This window comes from Gymnodraco acuticeps, unplaced genomic scaffold (genome assembly GCF_902827175.1).
Source record: "Gymnodraco acuticeps unplaced genomic scaffold, fGymAcu1.1, whole genome shotgun sequence".
In the NCBI taxonomy this organism is placed as follows: domain Eukaryota; kingdom Metazoa; phylum Chordata; class Actinopteri; order Perciformes; family Bathydraconidae; genus Gymnodraco; species Gymnodraco acuticeps.
In genome coordinates, this window is record NW_022990565.1 from 137416 (window position 1) to 158043 (window position 20628).

Below are 20628 nucleotides of genomic sequence, written 5' to 3' on the forward strand. Positions count from 1 at the left end.
TACAGGCAGGTTGACGGGCGGGTCTTCTAGCCAATCAGAACACTCGGTGCTGCTCCTTCCTGCCGCCTCGCACAATGTCTCGACCAATGACAGCGGTCGCCTGGCCTATCAGCCCACCCACTCTCCACTGAAATTCTTCCACAGCCATATGACTGTGACACTCACATGAGGCATTTCTATCTGTTTTATTAGAAGACCTATGAAACATGCAATCTTTTCAAAAGCCATGTGTTGCTACTAGTCATTGTATTATGAACCTTATTTTTAACTACAGAGGGGTCATCATACAAAGGCCTTGGTCCATTTCGATATTCCACAAACCCTCTATGCACACTTTAGTTTACTTTATAGGAACTTTTTCACATGGACATACTATTTTTAACAACTACATGCATATTTTTTCCATAAACATTGATAACTAAATGAGATGTCCTTTCATGTAAAGCTTGTAGATAATACATTCAGACAGAGACTTGTGTACACATTCAAAGTTAAACTCATAAGCTTCTAAGGTGATATCCAACGAACAGTAAAGAAACGACTGGATCAAAACCATTCCCCTTGATTTATGTGGTCAAATGAGTTTTTATGGCCTATGCCTTTCACTTGTGTAGCATTCAGAAACAACTTTAACTTCTCTCAGTGTGTTTTGTAAGATCGGCATTGTTGCGTGATTCAATCAATCCTTTTTTCATTTAATCGTTTATTTGAAGAAGGACAATGCACATTAATGCTTCAAAATGTAAATATGCCGGATTTGAGCTTTTAGCTCATTTCCATCCGTAGTCCCTCACATACAACATTTAAGAACATGACATGTATACACATAGCAAAAATAAATACATGATATGCATTAACCACATGGCAGTACAATGTAGCAGCTACGACATATAAAGTGCAAGAGTATCCTGTATGTATTCCCAACAAAAACAGATTAAGGGTGTGGCTAAAATAACATTGAATGTGTTTAAGGCCACCTGTGTCTTTATCTAAAGGGCAACATCAGAATGTGAAAAAGTGTCTACAGAAGCTCAGAGCATGATCCATATTATGAAATAAAGCAGATTAAAATGGTGATGATAATGAATTGGTGAAGTCATGAAAAGTCATGAGCAGGATTCCAAACATCCAGCACAGACTGAGAGAGGGATCTTGGAGTCTGGCCAGACATTGTCCCCTGTGTTGCCGCCGGGCGAGGAGCAGTGCACTATGGGACAAACAGCTTTCTGGGCCGATGAGTGCAGCAGTTTATTCCCAACTCATGACAAAGATGGGATTGTATAGTATTGTGTGGGGGTGTTTGCATAGTAAATACAGACTAGGCACACACAAGCAACTATGTGTAGATGTTTATACAATATACCATTATATACATTATGTTAGTGTGAATGGAAAGTATCATGTTGAAAATAATCTGGAAAACAATCAAACTGGGGTGAAAGGGCCTATATGCAATGATTTCAACTACAAAGATTATGTTGGGTTTAAGCACAGCATGATATTTATTTTTCATTTAATATTGATGCTGAAGTTAAGGTTAATAGGTGACTTTCTATTAGTGTGCAAATAATTCATAGCATTTTACATTACACTTCATTAGCATGGTTCAATTACCATTATGTCTAATACCTCTTATTTTAAACGTTTCTTTTAAATTAATGGAAAAATTAGCACATCATTATTTTAATTTATGAATTGCAATTCCATTTACGAATCCATAAACAGTCAATGTCACATCAGTCAGTGCCTGCCCATTTAAATGTAATAGCTAAAACAATAAAATCCTGAAATCCAATTTCCTCCTGCTCTAGAAATCAAGCAAACAACCAAGAGGAGCCACTTTTAGACGTGGTGAGCACGTACAAACGAAACTGCTCTGTACTCAACATTGAACAAATGTAACTTGGCACTGAGTGACATTTCCAACATGGGTGACAGGCTAAACACTGACTGCAAATCTGTGTACGTTTTCTGACTACTAACAAACATGCTACGGCTCACGTGGCATGTGGGTGCAGCATCTTATCGGTCTGAAAATGGCTGAGGCCTGGGATGCAATGAACTGCTTTAGGAAACATTCAGTGTATGCAAAATATCCTCCCTGGATGAACCACTAAAGGTTAAGAATGAAATCGCTTTCTGGACTTGCTGTTAAATAGAAGAAGAACACTGAGCCACCATGTCACCTCTAAAGCAGGGGTGTCCAAACTTTTTTCACGAGGGCCACATACAGAAAAACATACGAAGGGCTGGGCCAGTCACTAGAGGTTTATTGCCTCATAAGTTCAGTTATATGTTAGCGAAATCAATCAAATGTAGGCAAATGATGCTTGCGAGTGTTGGCAGCTCATCCCTTAAAACAGAAGCCTCAGATTGATTATAATAAGGAGAAATAGGAAGGGTGTATTTCAAGCTTGTTATGTAAACAAGTCATTGGGCTTTTTTCTTATCAACTAAGATATATTAGAAAATGTTTCCAACTTTAATTGACTGAATGTATTTGAAAAGTGGTCTTATTAAGACATGAATAATACTTATAGTTTACATTCATATTTAAGAAGTACAATATAAGACAAGCACAATTTTCATTTGTAGGCCATATTTCGTTATACTTTTTGAATTTGATGAGGGCCGATTCAAAATGGTCCGCGGGCTGCATTTGGCCCCCGGGCTGTAGTTTGGACACCCCTGCTCTAAAGCCATGTTCACTACAAGAATACATGACAACGTAGTTACTCGTGCAACTTGTAACAGTCAGTGCTCGGCACATTTAATTGTTTATGCAATTGTCTTATCAAGCTCCACATTTGTGGAATCAGCTTCCAGTGCGCTTAAGACCTTCCTTTTTGATAAAGCTTATAGTTAGGGCTGATTAGATTCAGCCCCTAGTTTTGCTGATATAGGCTTAGTTTGTCGGGGGATATCTTCCTTCTCTCTGTCTCTACCTGTGTACTCTCATGTTCCGATTAACCCAGCTTCCCCAAATGTCTTTCTTTTTGGTGTCTATATACGCCGGGATCCGGAGACATGGATGATCCTGCGGTCCTGTGTCCTGCATCGCGAGCCCTGGATCTTGAGTCGTGGTTGTGGTCCTGGATCATAGGTCCTGGATGGATATCCTCGTGGATTCATCTTCCTATTATACACACATGCATTTCCAAACATTTGGACTACCTATGTTGCAAATGTATTATCTTTTAAATTTACACACGGCATCTATTGCACGTCTGTCCGTCCTGGGAGAGGGATCCCTCCTCTGTTGCTCTCCCTGAGGTTTCTCCCATTTTTCTCTCTGGAAGTTTTTCCTTGTACGATGTGAGGGTCTAAGGACAGAGGGTGTCGTATTGTCATACTGATATTCTGTACAAACTGTGAAGTCCACTGAGACAAATGTAACATTTGTGATATTGGGCTATATAAATAAACATTGATTGATTGATGAAGATATCACTGCTTACAAGTGAGAGAGCCACAGCTGTGTCCAATAAACCTTCGAGAAGGAAAAACAATGGATTGATACACACTGAGGAAACATAGTAATCTATAAATTGTGAAATATTATAATTACAGTCCATAACCTTGTGGGCCTGTAAAGGGAAGCAATGTCATCCCTCACCCATCGTCATTGGTTTCATATGTTGGTTAAGGCCAAGGGATGTAAAGTTATCTTCTTAGTTTATTTTATTACCTTTAAATTGTTCCAAGTAATTTAGAGATGCAGTTCTATATTTTTTAATTATGTTTGATAATATACTTACCTATTAGTCAACATAAAGGCCTAGCTGAACTGTCTATCGGGGTTCATACACTTTTTCACCAATGATTTTCAATGACTTTTCCATGACCAAAAAAATTACTCTCAGCGGTACCACTGAAAGTGGTTTATTTTAACATGGAACAGGAAAATAAGGTCTGAAACATGTTGTGCCCAGCGCCATATAGATAGAAGAGTTGCGACAACGGAAGTCCAAAATGCTTGATCGTCACGTGGTTCAGGGAGACTCAATAGTTCCACGGAAGTTCGTGGCGGGCCATTTGAATCACGATTTGAATGCATTAATACCAGGATAGAAATGCAATTTTTGGTAATTAGTGGTCAATAAAGGTTTTGATTTGCAATATGTATACAACATATCGATATGTGTATGTAGTCACATCAATGTTTTTTTTAAAGTAACATTTGCTAATATTTGAGGATTAAGATAAAATAAGAAGTAATTTATTGATACCAATTGGGGAAATGTTTACGCTGCAGCAGCAAAAGACAAGACATTGGTAGTGACCATACATCCATGGTAGTGACAACCGTAGTGACAGAGAGCTCCACGATCCGCCATTGCTGTAAAAAAACTGGTCCATTGGAGTGAAAGGAGATGTCGTAACTCTTCTATCTATATGGTGCATGTTGTGCCAATCTAAAACAAATCAAATAGTAGGCTTACTAGCTTCTACACGCTAAAGCAACTAAAATCTCTCAAGCAAATACCTCGTTTTTTTACGTTTCATTACTACAGTATTTATTATCATTATAGTATTACTATTTCGGCGATTAGATCAAATATAAATTATATTTGATGCAACTTTAGTTACATTTCCATGACTTTTCCAAAACTTTGGGGAAAATATTGATTTCCATAACTTTTCCAGGGCCTGGAATTTGCATTTTGAATTGCCATGACTTTACCAGGTTTTTAATGACCGTATGAACCCTGGTCTATGCCATACATTAAACAGCAATTAGGTCAGGCAACCCCTTTCATTCAAAAGCTATATCTGCAAAAAACGTGTATATTTTACAATAAAGTGTCCTATAGATTACATGTGTACAATGGAATCATTACGTAATCGACATAAAGTTGAGTGAGTGGCCATACCAGTACAATAGAGACTGGAATTCACGTCTTATCTAAGTTAAAACCAAGTAGAGTTCATGATACATTTCCCCCCATTTTCTGTAACAAACGGTTTTTTCCCTTCTCTCTTTAATCTGTTGAGCCCCTCAAAATTATCGTTTGCCCCTTTGAAAATCACTGCTTTCAAAAAACATCACCAAAAAACCTGACAGCCACTAGATGTCAGTAGCGTAACACATACACAGGAGACAGATAAAGATTAGTTTGGGGATATAGACTTTAATGGTTGAACCTTGGTAAAGTACAATAGCCTATATTTAAACATGCAACAACATTAACAGTACTAGAACACTATTATATGATGCATTATAGGTAAGAGGGACAACTAATTACAATTAAATGCTTGAAAAAATATAATTTTAACCACAAAAACTACCAAATTAGCTGCCAAAAACACATATCTGACTATATCCTAACCAAATCGAACAGTGAGTAACTTTTGAACAGCATAATCAGAACTAACACAACAAATACAATGGGTGTGTGAGTTTATACAAAATAAAGCTTATCTTTGGAGATGTAGACTGTTTTCCAGATCATAAACAAATTAATTCTCATCCTCTTTTATTGCCTCTTTGTTCTTCCTCACTTCTTCAAGCTTCTTGTCCTGTTGGGGTGTAAAAGCAGAAGCATCACAACACAGTAGTTTTACGTATTTCAACATTAAACCTGACATATGTTGATATTAAGAGCTTACCTTCTCCTTGAATTTCTCATTGAGTGCCGCCATCCTGGCAGTGCGGTTCTCCTTGTTTGCCTCCATCTTTTGATTGAGTTTCTCCTGTGCCATCTTGCGTAACTTGCAGTCTTCTTCTAAGGCCTTCTGGACGACCTCTTTCCCGTGCTCTCGTTTCTCAGCTAGCTGTTTCAGAATGTCCGCCTCTTGGCTCTGACAAAGAGAACTTTAGCAATAAGAACCTGAATCCTAAACCAACGTGCGAGGCTTAACAGCTCAGTAACAGTTTTCACACTGTTAGTAAAATATTATTTCTGACAATACCTTGCGCCTGTCTTCTGCAGCTTCCAGTTTCCTCTTAATCTCATCCAGTGATGTTGGCTTTTTCTTGAGAGGAGAGATTGGAATGTTTTTGGCATCTGGAGATGTGGGGCTCAGGATGACCTCAAATGCTTGTCCTGACGAGCGCTTGTTCAGCTCTTTCACTTGGAGGTCTGCAGAGTTGTGATAAAGTCAAGGTCACAATTTATTTCAATGTATAGTAATATATTTATTAACTTGTTGCTAAACTATGTCCTCGCTCCACTGACATTCTAAGATAATGTGTTAATGTGTGATTGAAATGTATTGTCTTACAAAGGAAAATTAAAGGACGTAAAGCCGGCCTCCTGCTGCCTCTTAAGGGGTCACTGCTCTGTCAGAGGTCAGATGAGAACAATGACCCCTGCTGTGAGGCAGCCTTATGAAGGGGAAATTAAAACAAGATGTGACAAAATAAGGTTTTTAGTACTGTATAGATAGTTTTTGCAACTAGCGACACTAATACCAACTAGACCATCGACTCCAGTGACTTGTATAAAGTGGAATAACGTGTTTGAGTCGAGGAGGAACTTTAAGAGCTCTTAAGCAAGTTTGCTTTCAAATATTTTTCTGGTGAGAAGCTCTTCTAGTTAACAGTTATATGCAGCTGCTTTTTAGTGGAGCCATACTGAAATTGAACAAATCAGTTAATGTTGTAAAATACTTTTTAACATTACACATGTGAAATTGCATACCAAGACAACTCATCTCTTTAATTATAATTTTGCGTGGTTTAAACCTACCTCCAAATGTTTCCATTTCAGCAGGGGATTGTTCCTCTTTTATACCACTAAAAAAAAATAAAAAAGACAGTGTTATCAATCAAATACATGATCAAACTAGAAAGGCTTTTATTTTTGGTTAGTCAACTGTACACATATTAAAGAATGCTACTCTTGTACTCTCAGCAATATCAGTGAAAGCAAGTACAGCGATGGTGCTGCTCACAGCTTATGTTTTGATAGATAATCGGTCAAGCATGCGTGTAGGCCTTTTCAGAAAACTGTTAGGTTTTCTAAGATTCCCTCTATCATTGTTTATGTTGTTACATTTGATGACATGTGGCTGCAATGAGCGATATCAGCATAAGATTGATATGGCAGTATAGTTGCACAGAATTCTTTCACATTTGAATAATCTGTCAGGGTACAACATGACTTGACAGGCAGAACCAGTTCTCCACCTTACTGATGCCTAAACTAAAAGTCTAATGTTAGCACGTGATGGCCACACAGTGCATGGTCTGCAGCATGGCATGAAGAATGTGGGTTTATCACTAGAGGGCTAAAAATTAGATCATTTTGGGTCTCAGTGCTTCAGAGTGCAGCATACAATGAATAAAATAAGAGTGCACAGATGTGTTGTTATAAAAATGGCGGTGGAGGAGCAATAGAAAAGATGTACAGGACAAACAAACACACTGGAGAAACTGCTAGAATCCACTTCAAGACGATGGTACTTGCGTACCATGCTGTGAATGGATCTGGCCCTTCCTACATCCAGGACATGGTTAAACCGTACACCCCAGCATTTGCACTCCGCATCAGCCAAACGGCTCGCTATACACGCACTGCGAGGGGGACCCAAGTTCCCATCAGCAAAAACACGTCGGTTTGCTATCCTGGCTCCAAAATGGTGGAATGAGCTCCCCATTGAAATCAGGACAGCAGAAAGCTTGCACATCTTCTATTTCGACTCCACTTCGAGCGATATAATTACTAACAAAGCACTTATATACTAATAAAGGACTGGCTTATCTAAAGCCAGTTGAGTAGCACTTGAAATGTTTTAGCTCTATGAAACCTGATGTACTTATATGATTCTGTTTTCTTCAAGGTTTGTATCTTCCTGGTCGAATGCACTTATTGTAAGTCGCTTTGGATAAAAGCATCAGCTAAATGTAATGTAACTGCACAAAAACCCCTCTGTAAACGTTAATTAGATAATTAAGCAATCAAATGCTGACTAATACATGTAGCAATAACACGTTAACATTATTACATAATGTAGACTGAGAACAACACAGAAAGTCACTTATTGTAAATTAATTAATAGTCTTAAAGTTTGTAGCAAGCTGTTTGTAATAACACGAAAGTTATAGGATTTTTGAATTACAACGTAAAGATAACATTAACATTTTACTTCAGGGCGGCCATAACTAAAATAAACTAAAATACTAATTAACGTTACTACAGTTGACTTATGTGATGCTGAACAGACTTCATAACGATGCTCAGTGGCCACACTGACCTTTAACTTTACCAATACAATGTTTGAATGGTCTGAACGCCTGATTAAACATTAGCATAAAAGCATTGTTCTCACCGTCAAGTGCTGTGCTTCAGCTGAAGAGCAGACCTTCTTCTTCTCTGTGAGACGTTCAGACCGCCAACATCTACAGTCCGTTTTCGCGCGAAAACCTCCAGGCCCTAACCGTCACCAGCGAGGTTTGCATTCATTGGTCCAAATCCACCAATCATAGGAGGTGTTGTTACTCTAAGCGGGCGGAAAAAAACAGACATCAATCTGGCACAACCTTATGGCTGCATGTGAGAGCAAAACAAGCCTCACAAGTCCATGCTTTACCTAACATTATGTAACTCTCGATTAAATCATCCACAAAATACGTAATGGGAGATATGCACTTGTAAATGTTACACTGAACCTGGTTGGTAAATAATAGTTCAAATGGAGCTTGATTGTTGTTTCTATTTGTGTGGGTTTATTAACAATACAGTAGGCCTATCCATTAATATACATTTAGCTCCATTAAATATTTTTATTAAAGTGTGAAAAATGTTAAACTTCAAAAGGAAAATACATTGAGATTAAACTGTAAATTACAAGTAGCCTAATGCTGTACATGAAAATAAATATTTAATGTTTTCAGAATGCTCTACATTACTTTAATGTGATTGAACTGAAAGTGTTTGAGACACCGTAGATATACAGTAGGTTTACACAACCTTAGCGATTGACTTTTCAGGTATTGAGCCAGCAAAGCCTTGTGGCATTGTGCTTCCTGATGCCAAAGGCAGCTAGGGTCAGGACTAACTGTCAGGGTGAGCGAAGCAGGCAGGACCCAAATGCAGGAGCCCATCCAGGGTTTAACTGAAAGTACCATTATTTCAAGGCTAAAGAGTATTTACATATAGATCAGAACTCCCTCCCTAGTGAACACATTCAACAATGACAAGGATCTCACACCAACTGAAAGACCAGCAAGAGTGATCACCAAGACCAGACAAGACACAGGTGGGGAGGGAGGAAAAACACAGGAGCACCAGGTGAACACAATCAGGCAATCAAACAGGAGGAAAACACTGAGACAGGAAGTAAGAGCAGACATAACTAGGGGGTGCACACCTTTCAGCATAAAACGGGAAAACAAAGGCAACCAATACAAAATAAAACATAGACAGATCGTGACACTAACCCTTCATTGAACTGTGAAACTGACCATGCCCCACTGCTTGTCCTGCAGCTCATTTTATGCACAGTCCCTCTAGAATGGGGATTTTCAAAACATCTTCCAGGTATGGTGCCGGGTCCACAAAGAGTTTCTCAAAGATGAGGTCCATTAGGTCCTTTTCATACCCTGTGCAATATTCACAAAAACTTAATTTGGCTTTTCTAGCTTGGGGAAAAAAACAAAGACTTGAAGTCTGTTTCAAATGTTCTTATAATGAGATTTGAGGCTTAGTAGAGTGTTTTTTTCTTTCGTTTATACTTATTGGCTGGAATTTCAAAACTGTGGTGCCATAGTAAATACAACATGGACAATACATTATTATTATTACACATGTATGTGTATGGAAACTAAAGCAATATAACATTTACGGAAAGTTGGCACCGTCTTCATTGGCTCGGCTCCAACTCCTGCCTTCATGTCAGCATGTTCGTTGTAGTATATGGCAGGTAGAGTCTTAAAGTAAAAACACAGGAGAAAATCATGAATGTAAATAATAGCAGTCCAGAGTCACACCACGTGCCTCCTATTATGGCAGGCTCCTCTTTAGATCTTCCCTTCTGATGTGTAAATTCTCCACCAACCTCATTTCTCTGTACAAACATCAAATGTAGGCCTATATGTATATCTACATACATATATGAATAAAAAAAACGTGTTGGTCTTGTGGTCTATCGTATGGTGTCATATTGAAACATCTGCAACTGCATGGCTTTGAAGATCTATTTAAAATGAAAAGGAAAGTTTATGTAGTAAAATTTTCAATAATTTGATTTGAACAAGCTGCAAAAGATTCAATAACATCATCCATATGCAATGACAAAGTGTTCTTCATTCACCTTTTCAAGTTTGAAGAAAGAGGGCTGGAGGTTCCCGGCTGGAGTAATTCCAAGAACAGGTTGGCTATTCCAGTGCCGGGAGTACTGACAATAGGTGCAAAGCTGTTCCACTGAAAGGAATGTACCAATCCTTTGGGTCTTAACATCACAGGCCCACTTGCACACAAGACACTTCTCAAACAGCTCCATAATGCAGGTCTCATATGATTTTCTTAAATCTATGTGGGACTGGATGCTTCACCACTATAACAAGAAAAAGGTTATGAGCCATTTTGCAATTTGATCCATCTATCTATCTATCAAGTGGCTAAAATAACAGAAACACTGTGGTCAGCACAATGCAATACAGTTCTACATCACCGAAAACAACATCCTCCAAAGTGATCATACAGTTGAATCAACACCTCTCTAAAATAAAGTTCAAACAGTAACAGAACATTATAACCTCCATGAATGTGGGTTTATTTGCAGTGTAGTAGGGATATTTGAGTAACTCATGGCTTGTTGACTCTGTTGAAGCAGCGGTAAACTCTGCAGGGTCGTAGGTCGGTTCCAGCTTTTCTGAATCCACCATTTGAAGAGTCCTCTTCTTCTTCCTCCTTTTCTTCCTCCTCAATGGCCAGTATTGGTCTCTTCGATAGTCTTTCTTTTGTTGTGTGTGTACTAACACAAATGTATTATATTGAACATCAAATGGCACCTGTGTTTAGCCAGTGGTGCAAGTACATTTACTCAATAACTGTACTTGGGAACAATTGACATATTTTACATTAACATATAATTGCAGGTTCAGATATCCAGCAGCAGTATACAAAGTTGCTCCACTTGTAAAAGTTGCAGAAACATTATGCAAAATAATAATCAAGAATATTCATATCTTTTGTATATATGTTTTGAAATGGGCCATAGAGCACAACAAGTATTTTTACTTTTTAGGATTAAGTATCATTCAGAGCTAATACTTTTACTTTTGTAATTTTACTCAAGAAAGATTTTTGAATAGAGGACTTTTACTTTTTTATAATTCACCATTGCTACTTTTACTAAAATTGAACATGACACACAATTTCCCACTACAGGTAATAATCCTAGTAGATTTCAACAAAATACAATATATTCATTGACAGACATTGTTCAATATTCATCTCTGTTCTGTAAAAGAAATCATCCTACACCAATAGATTAGAATGGCACAGATTGCTTGAAGGGGAGCGTACTTTATTTGAAGTGCCTTTTATACAGCCACCAGACACTTCTGTGGAATCAGCATTCCCTCTAGTGGTAAGAATAAGTCATAAACCACTCACCAATGATCTGACAGTTTATCTGTGGCTGCAGCTGCTGGTGTTATGCTGGGATAGGATATGTTATGTTTGTGTCCGAAAATGGTTATATAAGGCTTGTTTATCAGACCTTGAAAAAAAAAGTACTGTCTTTTTATTTTATTGTATAATTTGTATTTACTATTGATTATTATGTTCTTTGCATAACCATCTACATACCTATATTTTGGATCTCCTCAAGGCAATGTGACCCCTGTTAAAAGGGGCAGATTTTTTAATTTACAAAAATATATATTGTTTTCCTTGTCCAAGAGAAGAATGATTTTACTAAACCTAATCTCAATCCTCACTAAAGAATGGATTTAGTATCTGGCACTGACATATTCCATGTTCCTTGTTAGATAGTCTATTAATAACACAATCACTGTTGGCTCCCCACTGAGCTGGTGCACTACCAACAGCAGGGGCTTTGAAGAGCCTTCTTTCAGCTCTTGACAGGCTCTTTCTTGATATCCTTGTAGTTAAACAGACACTCAGCTCCTGGGATACTGAGCGAAAGGACAGATGGTTGATGTCAAAGTCCCCACAGTTAGTTTCCTGTTCACTGTACCCTGCAGACACAACTTACAAATATACACACGAACCACGATGTGTTATGTTGGAAATAAAAACCATGATACAACAAATTAACAACACAAACATGTGTCATCATATCTAAAACTGCAGTATAAATGTAACTCACAGTCACATGCCTTGGTGGGGCCAGTATCCAACATTTGAGGTGTTTTATGTTGAAAAGGGTGTCATTTGAGGTAATCGGGAGACTCTTATTTTGAAAAGCGAGTAACTTCCGACTGTTTGTTTTCTCCAGGCAGGCGAAATCTTCCAGTCGACAGTACACTATCATATCAGGAATTTAATGTGAAAATGGGGGCTTGTCTGGCATTATGCTCTTTAGCCAGCTGTGTAAGTATTTATTTCGTTATGATTTTATCGGTAGGCAAAGCTCGCTCTCGTCGTCCAAACCTTAGGTGAGCTAAACTAAGCTTAGCTGGGCAATGTATAGCTAACGTTAATGTTACATTAAGCGACAACTTACGTTACCTTCAACATTAAACTAAACCGACTAGAACGAGCCGTACTCTACATACTATAATTAACGCTGTACATTTAAAGGAAGTTGTCTTAGCAGTGTGTGAATCAGCAGTGTGAATAGTGATCCAGGAAGTGTCAGAACAGGCCACTTGCTATATCCTAGAACCATTGCACCTAGCTAATGTTGGATAATGTAGCCTCACCCAAATATCGACTCATCATATGCAAACACCGTTAGTGCAAAGTGGTATGCTTCTGCTAGCTCCATTCTAGGATAACAGCTGTCTGGCCGATAAAACATTACTGTTACTCCATGCAGTTCAAATTGACTAGCTACGTCACTGTCAATGTCAACAAAAGAGATGCATGTTTGTTTTTCTCTGTGTTGATTTCTCAAAAGCCAGGTGGAAGTACAGCCCTTGCTACATTTTCTTTGCGAACTGGAATAACATAAGTGTTTTGCCCAATTTGTTTTGACTTCAACTGCTATTTAAGTTTTATATGTGGAGTAAAGGCTTATCCACTTGAATCCATTATTGCAAATTCAACCTCATGGTTAATAATTTACTAGCCGGATTGCTAATGGAACAACATCTAATTACAAATGGCATTCTGCCAAAGAAGTTGCCTGCATTCATTTGACTGTTTCAGATGTTTTAGTGGCTGGAACTCTGTCTTTTCTCCCTCCCACTCATCATCTCTATCATTCTCAGGCGTCCTGTCTGTGTGGCTCAGCACCATGCCTTCTGTGCGGCTGCTGTCCCTCCTCCAATAACTCCACCATCACACGGCTGGTTTTCTCCTTCTTTTTGCTGCTGGGGACCATGGTGTCTGTCATCATGATCCTTCCAGGAATGGAGACACAGCTCCGTAAAGTAAGATCGCTCTTCCTCTGAAATGTGTTACTAAATGCTGTCACTACAGATACAGTTCTGTAAAAAACCTTTGCACATTCTCTACACTTCATCTTTTCTGTATACGCTTATTAAAACACATTTGTCTTGCGGTTCTTTAGATCCCAGGATTTTGCGAGGGAGGAAGTACTATACCTGGTTTAGAAAACCACGTTAACTGTGATGTCATTGTGGGCTACAAGTCTGTGTACCGCATGTGCTTTGCCATGACTTGCTTCTTCTTTCTGTTCGCCGCCCTCATGATTCGTGTCCGTAGTAGCAAAGACCCACGTGCAGCTCTTCAGAATGGGTAAGTGCTTTATTAGGCTGTATGGAATATATGTGTAATGGGATGTGCCGCTTCAGTCCGTCTACTGAACTGATGGTGGGTTTGTTAACGTCTATTTCCCAGGTTTTGGTTCTTTAAATTTCTGATCCTGATTGGAATAACAGTGGGAGCTTTCTTCATCCCTGACGGAACCTTTCACACTGGTACTAACATGCTTTGTATTATTACTATAAACAGTGATATGTTTATTTCTGATCAACAGTTTTAGGAAACGTTATAAGCTGTGTTTGATTTCCTCTTCACAGTGTGGTTTTACTTTGGAGTGGTGGGATCCTTCATCTTCATTCTAATCCAACTTATTCTTCTCATTGATTTTGCCCACTCCTGGAACAAGGTGTGGGTAGAAAATGCTGAAAATAGTGACAACAAATGCTGGTTTGCAGGTACAGCACTCACTTGAAACAGGGGCTTCTTGCCATGTCATTCTACATTATGCAAAATAATAAATATACACTTGCCATAATATTTGAAGCCATTCGTGTTGAGGTATGTTCTTGTCATTCCCAGGCCTGATGTCTTTCACCTTCCTCTACTTTGCACTGGCTATCACTGCTGTGGTGCTCTTCTACGTTTACTACACACAGCCTGATGACTGCACTGAGCACAAAGTCTTCATCAGCCTCAACCTCATCTTCTGCATCATCATCTCCGTTGTCTCCATCCTTCCCAAGATACAGGTAAGGATCAGTCTATGGCCTAATTCAAACTAATCAAGGTATATTATGAATAGCTGCTCATCTCATTTTAAACTTAATTTGTTTAAAAGCCTTTCTGCAGTAGATAAATGAGGATAGTTTAGTTTTGCTCTTAAGTTAGTGTTAGGTGCAGTTTCCAAAAGTTATAATAATAAAAATACATTTGATTTGTTAAGCCTCTTTCATACAAAAAATGCAGCTCAAAGTGCTTCACAATAAGGTAATGCATACTGTAGATACTAAAGAGTATAACGTAATATGAAAAGAGATGTACTTCAACATATTTATGGATAATCTGAGATATTTCATTTAAGTTTCATTTGACTTTTTGATAGAAATAGAAATACTTTACCTTTCGTTTCAAGGCAGTGGTTGTAACATTTTGGCAAAGTGACTTGATGTATGTTTGTTCTTGTTGTAACAGGAAGCGCAGCCACACTCCGGTTTGCTCCAGGCTTCTCTCATCTCCCTGTACACCATGTATGTCACTTGGTCTGCAATGACAAACAATCCGAGTAAGTGCCTTGCTGTCTTAGTCCACAGTTGCAGCTCTTTTCGGTTGCTTCTGGTTGCATCCTCAGTTTCAATCCTACTTACTGTTTTCTGTCAAAATATGTATTTGCTGATTACCTGCTGCAGCATTTTGATCATTCTGGTGAGTTTTCTATGGCATTTTATAGGAACAAAGGGCTTGTTTTTGCTGTTAGCTAGCGTTCTTTCCTTGTCTCATTGTATCTGCCATTCCTAAGTGAAAGGCAGCAATGGGCAAGATTGTGGTGAAACTAGGGTTTATTGTATCTACACATAGGACATTTAAATCCATTCAGACACAAAAGTGAAAGCGGTATCTGGGAACAGATGATTATTTTACATCAGGAAACAGACCAATTAAAAACATAGAACACTTCAACATACGATAGCACTGTTGGGATTGTGCTGGTGTTCCATTGTTGTTCTGTACATTTAAAGAAATACTTTTAGAAGTTCCCTGTGTAGAGGAAAACAGTGGTTTTCATAGTCATGTCAAAGTAAGAGACAGGAATGTAAGAATTGAAAATTATGTAAACTAGGTTATACAAATATTTCCACATCTCAAATCACTAGCTGTTCGGGCCTCTTCAGCGTCAACACTTCAGTTATTTACATATGAAATAACACATGTTCACTTCCATTACAGTCAACACAAGATTATGTTTAGTGCAGACAAGCTCACTATGTAATGATCCATTTTTGATAACTTATAACTTAACTTAAATATAGTGTATTTAATGTCTAATTCACATGTGCTCTGATGCCTTAGATCGGAATTGTAACCCCAGCCTGTTGAGTCTGGTGTCGAACGTCAGCTCCACGGAGCCCTCCGCTGACCCAGGACAGGTGCAGTGGTGGGATGCTCAGGGCATTGTGGGTCTGATCATCTTCCTCTTCTGCACTCTCTATGCAAGGTATGGTCAAAACCATCACAGATTAGATTTTATATTCAGTTTTGCATTATATTTTATTTAAAACTCTCTGTCTCCTTCTCTTCCCTAGTATTCGGTCATCCAGTAACACCCAGGTGAACAAGCTGATGCAGACGGAGGAGGGTAAGGGGTTTGGGGGGAGAGGGTGTGGTGGGAGAGGACGGCATACTCAGGGCCATGGACGATGAGGAGGAGAATGTCTCCTACAGCTACTCCTTTTTCCATTTCCACCTCTGCCTGGCCTCTCTGTACATCATGATGACTCTCACCAACTGGTTACAGTAAGTTTGTCTCACTTGCCGATTGTTAAATACTACACAAGAGGCAAGTAGGAAAGAGAAGAATCCTCCTGTCCTTCAGACATTTTGGCATGTAACAGCAGGAAAGTTGCATTCCTCTTAATTATGGTAGTTTTACGGTCCTGGTACTGTGCATGCTGCTCTCACTATCATGGTTTACAGGGACACCTAATGGAGCTAAACCGTCTTTGACAACATTATTTTAACCTGTGATTTCTATACTTGATTTCAAGTCAAAAGGCTTGAAAAAAGTGGTGATCAACAGATACGATTTTGGTTTGATTTTGTTACTGAATTCTTACTGGGGAAAAAAACATAAATATATTAATAGCTACAGCATATGTAAGAGATACAAAAACCAACAAAATGTTTACTTCCAAAATTGGCAGCATTTGAAATAACTTTTGTTAAGTTGTGAGCCACAGGTTTGATGCTTCTAAGATGCTCAGAAGTTGTTGCTCATGCATTGTAGGCCTCCAGCACGGCCACCAGAGGGCACATTGCTTCACCTGAAAGTAATCTATCCCTTCAACTCAGCTTGAATGTGATTTTCTGAAATCAGCTCAATTTAGGAAAAAAGTATAAAAAATGTCCAATAAAGTGCTGTTTTTGATCATTCATAGTCAAAATTAAATGTTATTGTTAATTCCTTTATTTGTGATATACAGACAGGGGGGTCGAAATTCTGTTTCTCACTATCCCAGAGAATAAAACATATTAAAAAATATATAAAAATAAATGTAATATACACATCTGAAAAATGTAAATACGTGTATTTAACTACATTTCAGTACATACATGTTGTTGAGTTTGACTAAATGTTCCCTCTGTCCTCCTCAGACCAGACACCACCACGCAGGCCATGCAGAGCCGCATGCCGGCTGTTTGGGTGAAGATGTCCTCCAGCTGGCTGGGCCTGGGGCTCTACCTCTGGACCCTCATCGCCCCTCTCATCTTCCCTGACAGGGACTTTAACTGATCACCTGGTCCTTCAACTGTATTTGGTTGTTATGTTTTCTTGGCAAGTGATTTAGGCGATATGAAGGATGCTCTGAAGGAAATAGAAAGAATGGTATAAAGGAAATGCTTTTCTTTTTTTTGTAATTAATTGGTGTTCTTATGCTTGTGTTGTTTTACTTCACGCAATATGATTATTTAGTGGGACAATCCCTACAGTTATTTGATATTTGTAAGTGGATGTTTTAGTTAGCCTGAAGTTTGGCTAGAACTTTATTTTTTCTTTTGCCATTTACTTACCTTTAATGACCTACTCCCTACCCGCCCTACCTTCTGCTGGATGTAGTCTGAACTATCACAACAACAAGGCACTTACTCATTACCTCAGACACTTCACTAACAGATTACCTTTTTAAAGGGCCTTTTGAGTTCAGTCCTCTGATTGGCCAGGTCTGGTGTCCTTGATTAGCTTGACTTCTTTCATGCTGGAGCAACCAGGGGAACCCCTCTCCGGAGCCCCAGAGTGAGTGGAGTGTGAGAGTTAGATAAGACTAATACGACACGCCCTTCACATCATAACAGGGCTTCCCTCTTGCTGCTCTCTGGATGCAAATCCACGTCATACCACCTTGAGCCGGGGAGTCTTAATAGACCACCAGTGTAACCTCAGCTCTTCCTTTTCTGCTCCAACATAGGATCACTTATCTCCGGTGCTAGGTCTTTCCCATGTCTGTCTGACTGTGTCTTGTACTGCCACGGGCAACGCTCTGCACCTGTATAGCAGCCTGTTTGCAGCAGGGAGACATCTATTGATCTATAGCAGTCAGCACTATGCGATGTGCAGCGGTACGGCTCAGCAGGTGATGGTGTGAACTCTGCAGTGCTCTCTCAAATGTCATTATTTCAAGAATGTTGCAAAGCGTGTTATTAAGTTAAGTGGAGAAAAAAATGATTTTCCGTTGTAGTTTACAATGGAATTACAACACATTTCAGGAGAAATACATTGCTGTAAAATGTTACGGTATATTAACGGTTGTGATGGTGGTACAATAACTATATGCTTAATGTTGTAGTTACCTCAATTTCAATTAGAATGAAACAGGGTGAAAAAAGAGCAGTATATTTTGTACAAAAAGTCTTGGGTACCATCCTGAAAATGTTATGTTGTGCTATTTTCAAAAATGACTATGCCCACTCATATCAGATTTTCCTTTTCTCTGGCTGCATATGAGTATTGTGAATGGAGTTTTTCAAAGTGCTGTGATACATTCAAATCTTTTTTAATGAATGTCTTTATTGAACATGTTAATTGTATTATACATTTCATCATTATCCCCCTACTTGGGTGAATATTTAGGCACAATATCCCAAATGTTTTTGCCACAGTGTTATATTGCGACATGTACCATTTTGAAACACTACAAAGTGCCTTTCTGTAGTCCTGCGGCTCAAAAGGAATTTAACACTAATTCTGACGTGTATCCATAACCTTGCCTTACATTGTGGTGAGTCAGTCATTGCATGCCAATAAGGGATAGGCCTATGACATGAATTCATATTCTAATCAATGAATAAACATTTGTTTTAAATAAAGATAGAAGTCTTTCACTTTCTTTGTCTGAATGGAACCTCAATATTAGCCTAACAGTTGTGTCCCATGACAAAAGTTGAATGGTCCTCACTTGTTCGTTACAAGGATGCAAGTTTAAAAACAACAAAACATTGAATTAAAAATGAATTACTGGGGTACAATAATTAGCATTGAGGTCAACAATATGTTAAGGTTTAGAGGGATTTAGTTGCCTCATCGATGTGACACCTCCCCATCTCTAATTTGTTGCCAGGGTGCAGACAATCAGATTCCTTTCTGTACATCGGCCCATAGATCCAGGTCATGGGACACCAGAGTTTGGGACTGATGGTTTTGTACCCCATCTTGTTCTGTACTCTGGGTGAGGCATCATGTGTAGATGAAGCTCCGAAACAAGCCATCCATACGCTTGACACATGACTTCACTACCAGCACTTTACGTTGGACGGATAGTCTTACTGTTTGGCCTTTAATCTCTGCTGTGTTTCCCTGTTAGCCTCATTAAACATTAATACCGTTTCTCTCTCACATCTGTCTTGACCAAAGACTGTATATATAAAGGTCTTAACCCTTTACTGATGTTGGCTTCCTGTCACAGAGGTCCAAAGTTATATTGAAAGACTTGTGTATAAATAAATATAGCTCTGAACAGATTGTTGCCCCTTTTACTGAACCGAAGCAGTGTCTGACGTGTCCCTTGTTTTGTCACGGAGACAGAGATTCGTGTGCCAGATCTTTCAGCCACTGCTGTGATATTTCCTTCTCGCCTCGCTGGCAGACGAGGCCTGTTGGTTTTGGACGCTACCGTCTCTCAGACCGGTTGGCAGTTGGCACTGTCTGGAACTGTTCAGGACACACAACCTCCTGTCGACTTTCAACTCGCCCACAACACCACCCCTCGTTCAGCCTATCCATGGCAATCCTGAGTTGATGAATTGTGTCACAGTTTAGTTGTAAGAATGAATTCTCATTTCCTTTGCATGGAGTGGAGGAAACAAAGGCTTTCCTGACACTGTAGGAAAAGCACAGCAATCAAATGTTAACATTCATAACTATATGGTTGTTTTGCCATTTGCCTGAGAAAAATAAATGTACTAAAAGAATTACAAAAACTAGAGCAACGAACATGAAACAAAACAGAAAAGTGTTTGGTGCCATTACAAAAACTCAAGTTTCAGTCTTTCTGATTGAACACTCTAACTGTCTCACTTTTCCTGCACCGCACTTGAAAGCAGAACATGCAAACTGCACAAATATTTATAATATTTTAGTTTATTTTAACATAAAATGCTGTTTAAAGTCAAAATCATAAACAATTAAGAAATTAGAGGTCAAGAGGCCAAAAACCTCCACTCTCTACAAGTGACAAAATGTAATAAAAATAAACTAAGAAAACGTAATAAATTAAAAAAAGACACACAAAATGAGCCAAAACAAACCAACCAGTCGCTAACGTTTTATTGGCTAGTCCAAACACAATCTCACTCTTTACTTTTTAAGGAACTTGTAAACGTACCTCTTATTTTTTATTTCTCTGTGATTTAGATATATTTATAGAACCAGACTGCGTTTCACGAGACTAAAGAACTCTTTGCACTAAACTCTTCCATTAGGCATCTGAAATTTAACAGCCACTGGACACAGCCAACAGCATCCGAGAACAAATTAGCTAAGTGTCATAAATCACACTTTTATTTCCCCTGTTATCGTGAGGTGTACTAATATGAATTTATTTTTGTTCTCCTA

At 38.7% G+C, this 20628-nt stretch overlaps 2 protein-coding genes across 2 annotated transcripts; one reads left to right on the forward strand and one right to left on the reverse strand.

Annotated features, from left to right (window-relative positions):
• Positions 1 to 5106: 5106 nt before the first annotated feature.
• Positions 5107 to 8382, reverse strand: stmn1b (stathmin 1b). The gene is made up of 5 exons (XM_034227739.1): positions 8275 to 8382; positions 6693 to 6739; positions 5914 to 6083; positions 5611 to 5802; positions 5107 to 5520 (listed from the first exon to the last, which is right to left on the reverse strand). The coding sequence occupies exons 2-5, from the start codon at positions 6706 to 6708 to the stop codon at positions 5461 to 5463; spliced, it is 438 nt and encodes a 145-aa protein (XP_034083630.1). The 5' UTR covers positions 6709 to 6739; positions 8275 to 8382; the 3' UTR covers positions 5107 to 5460.
• A 4000-nt stretch (positions 8383 to 12382) lies between these two features.
• Positions 12383 to 18899, forward strand: serinc2l (serine incorporator 2, like). Its single transcript, XM_034227815.1, is given in 11 exon segments — positions 12383 to 12506; positions 13349 to 13510; positions 13651 to 13838; positions 13941 to 14020; positions 14123 to 14260; positions 14385 to 14554; positions 14997 to 15087; positions 15873 to 16017; positions 16106 to 16162; positions 16164 to 16316; positions 17175 to 18899. Coding segments are annotated over 11 exon segments (1362 nt in total). The 5' UTR covers positions 12383 to 12467; the 3' UTR covers positions 17314 to 18899.
• The last annotated feature ends 1729 nt before the right edge of the window (positions 18900 to 20628 follow it).

Coding starts and splice junctions, on each gene's coding strand:
- stmn1b (XM_034227739.1), bottom strand. Junction 5,803..5,913: donor CTGCAGAAGACAGGCGCAAG/GTATTGTCAGAA, acceptor TCTCTTTGTCAG/AGCCAAGAGGCGGACATTCT. Junction 5,521..5,610: donor ATGAGAAATTCAAGGAGAAG/GTAAGCTCTTAA, acceptor ACACCCCAACAG/GACAAGAAGCTTGAAGAAGT.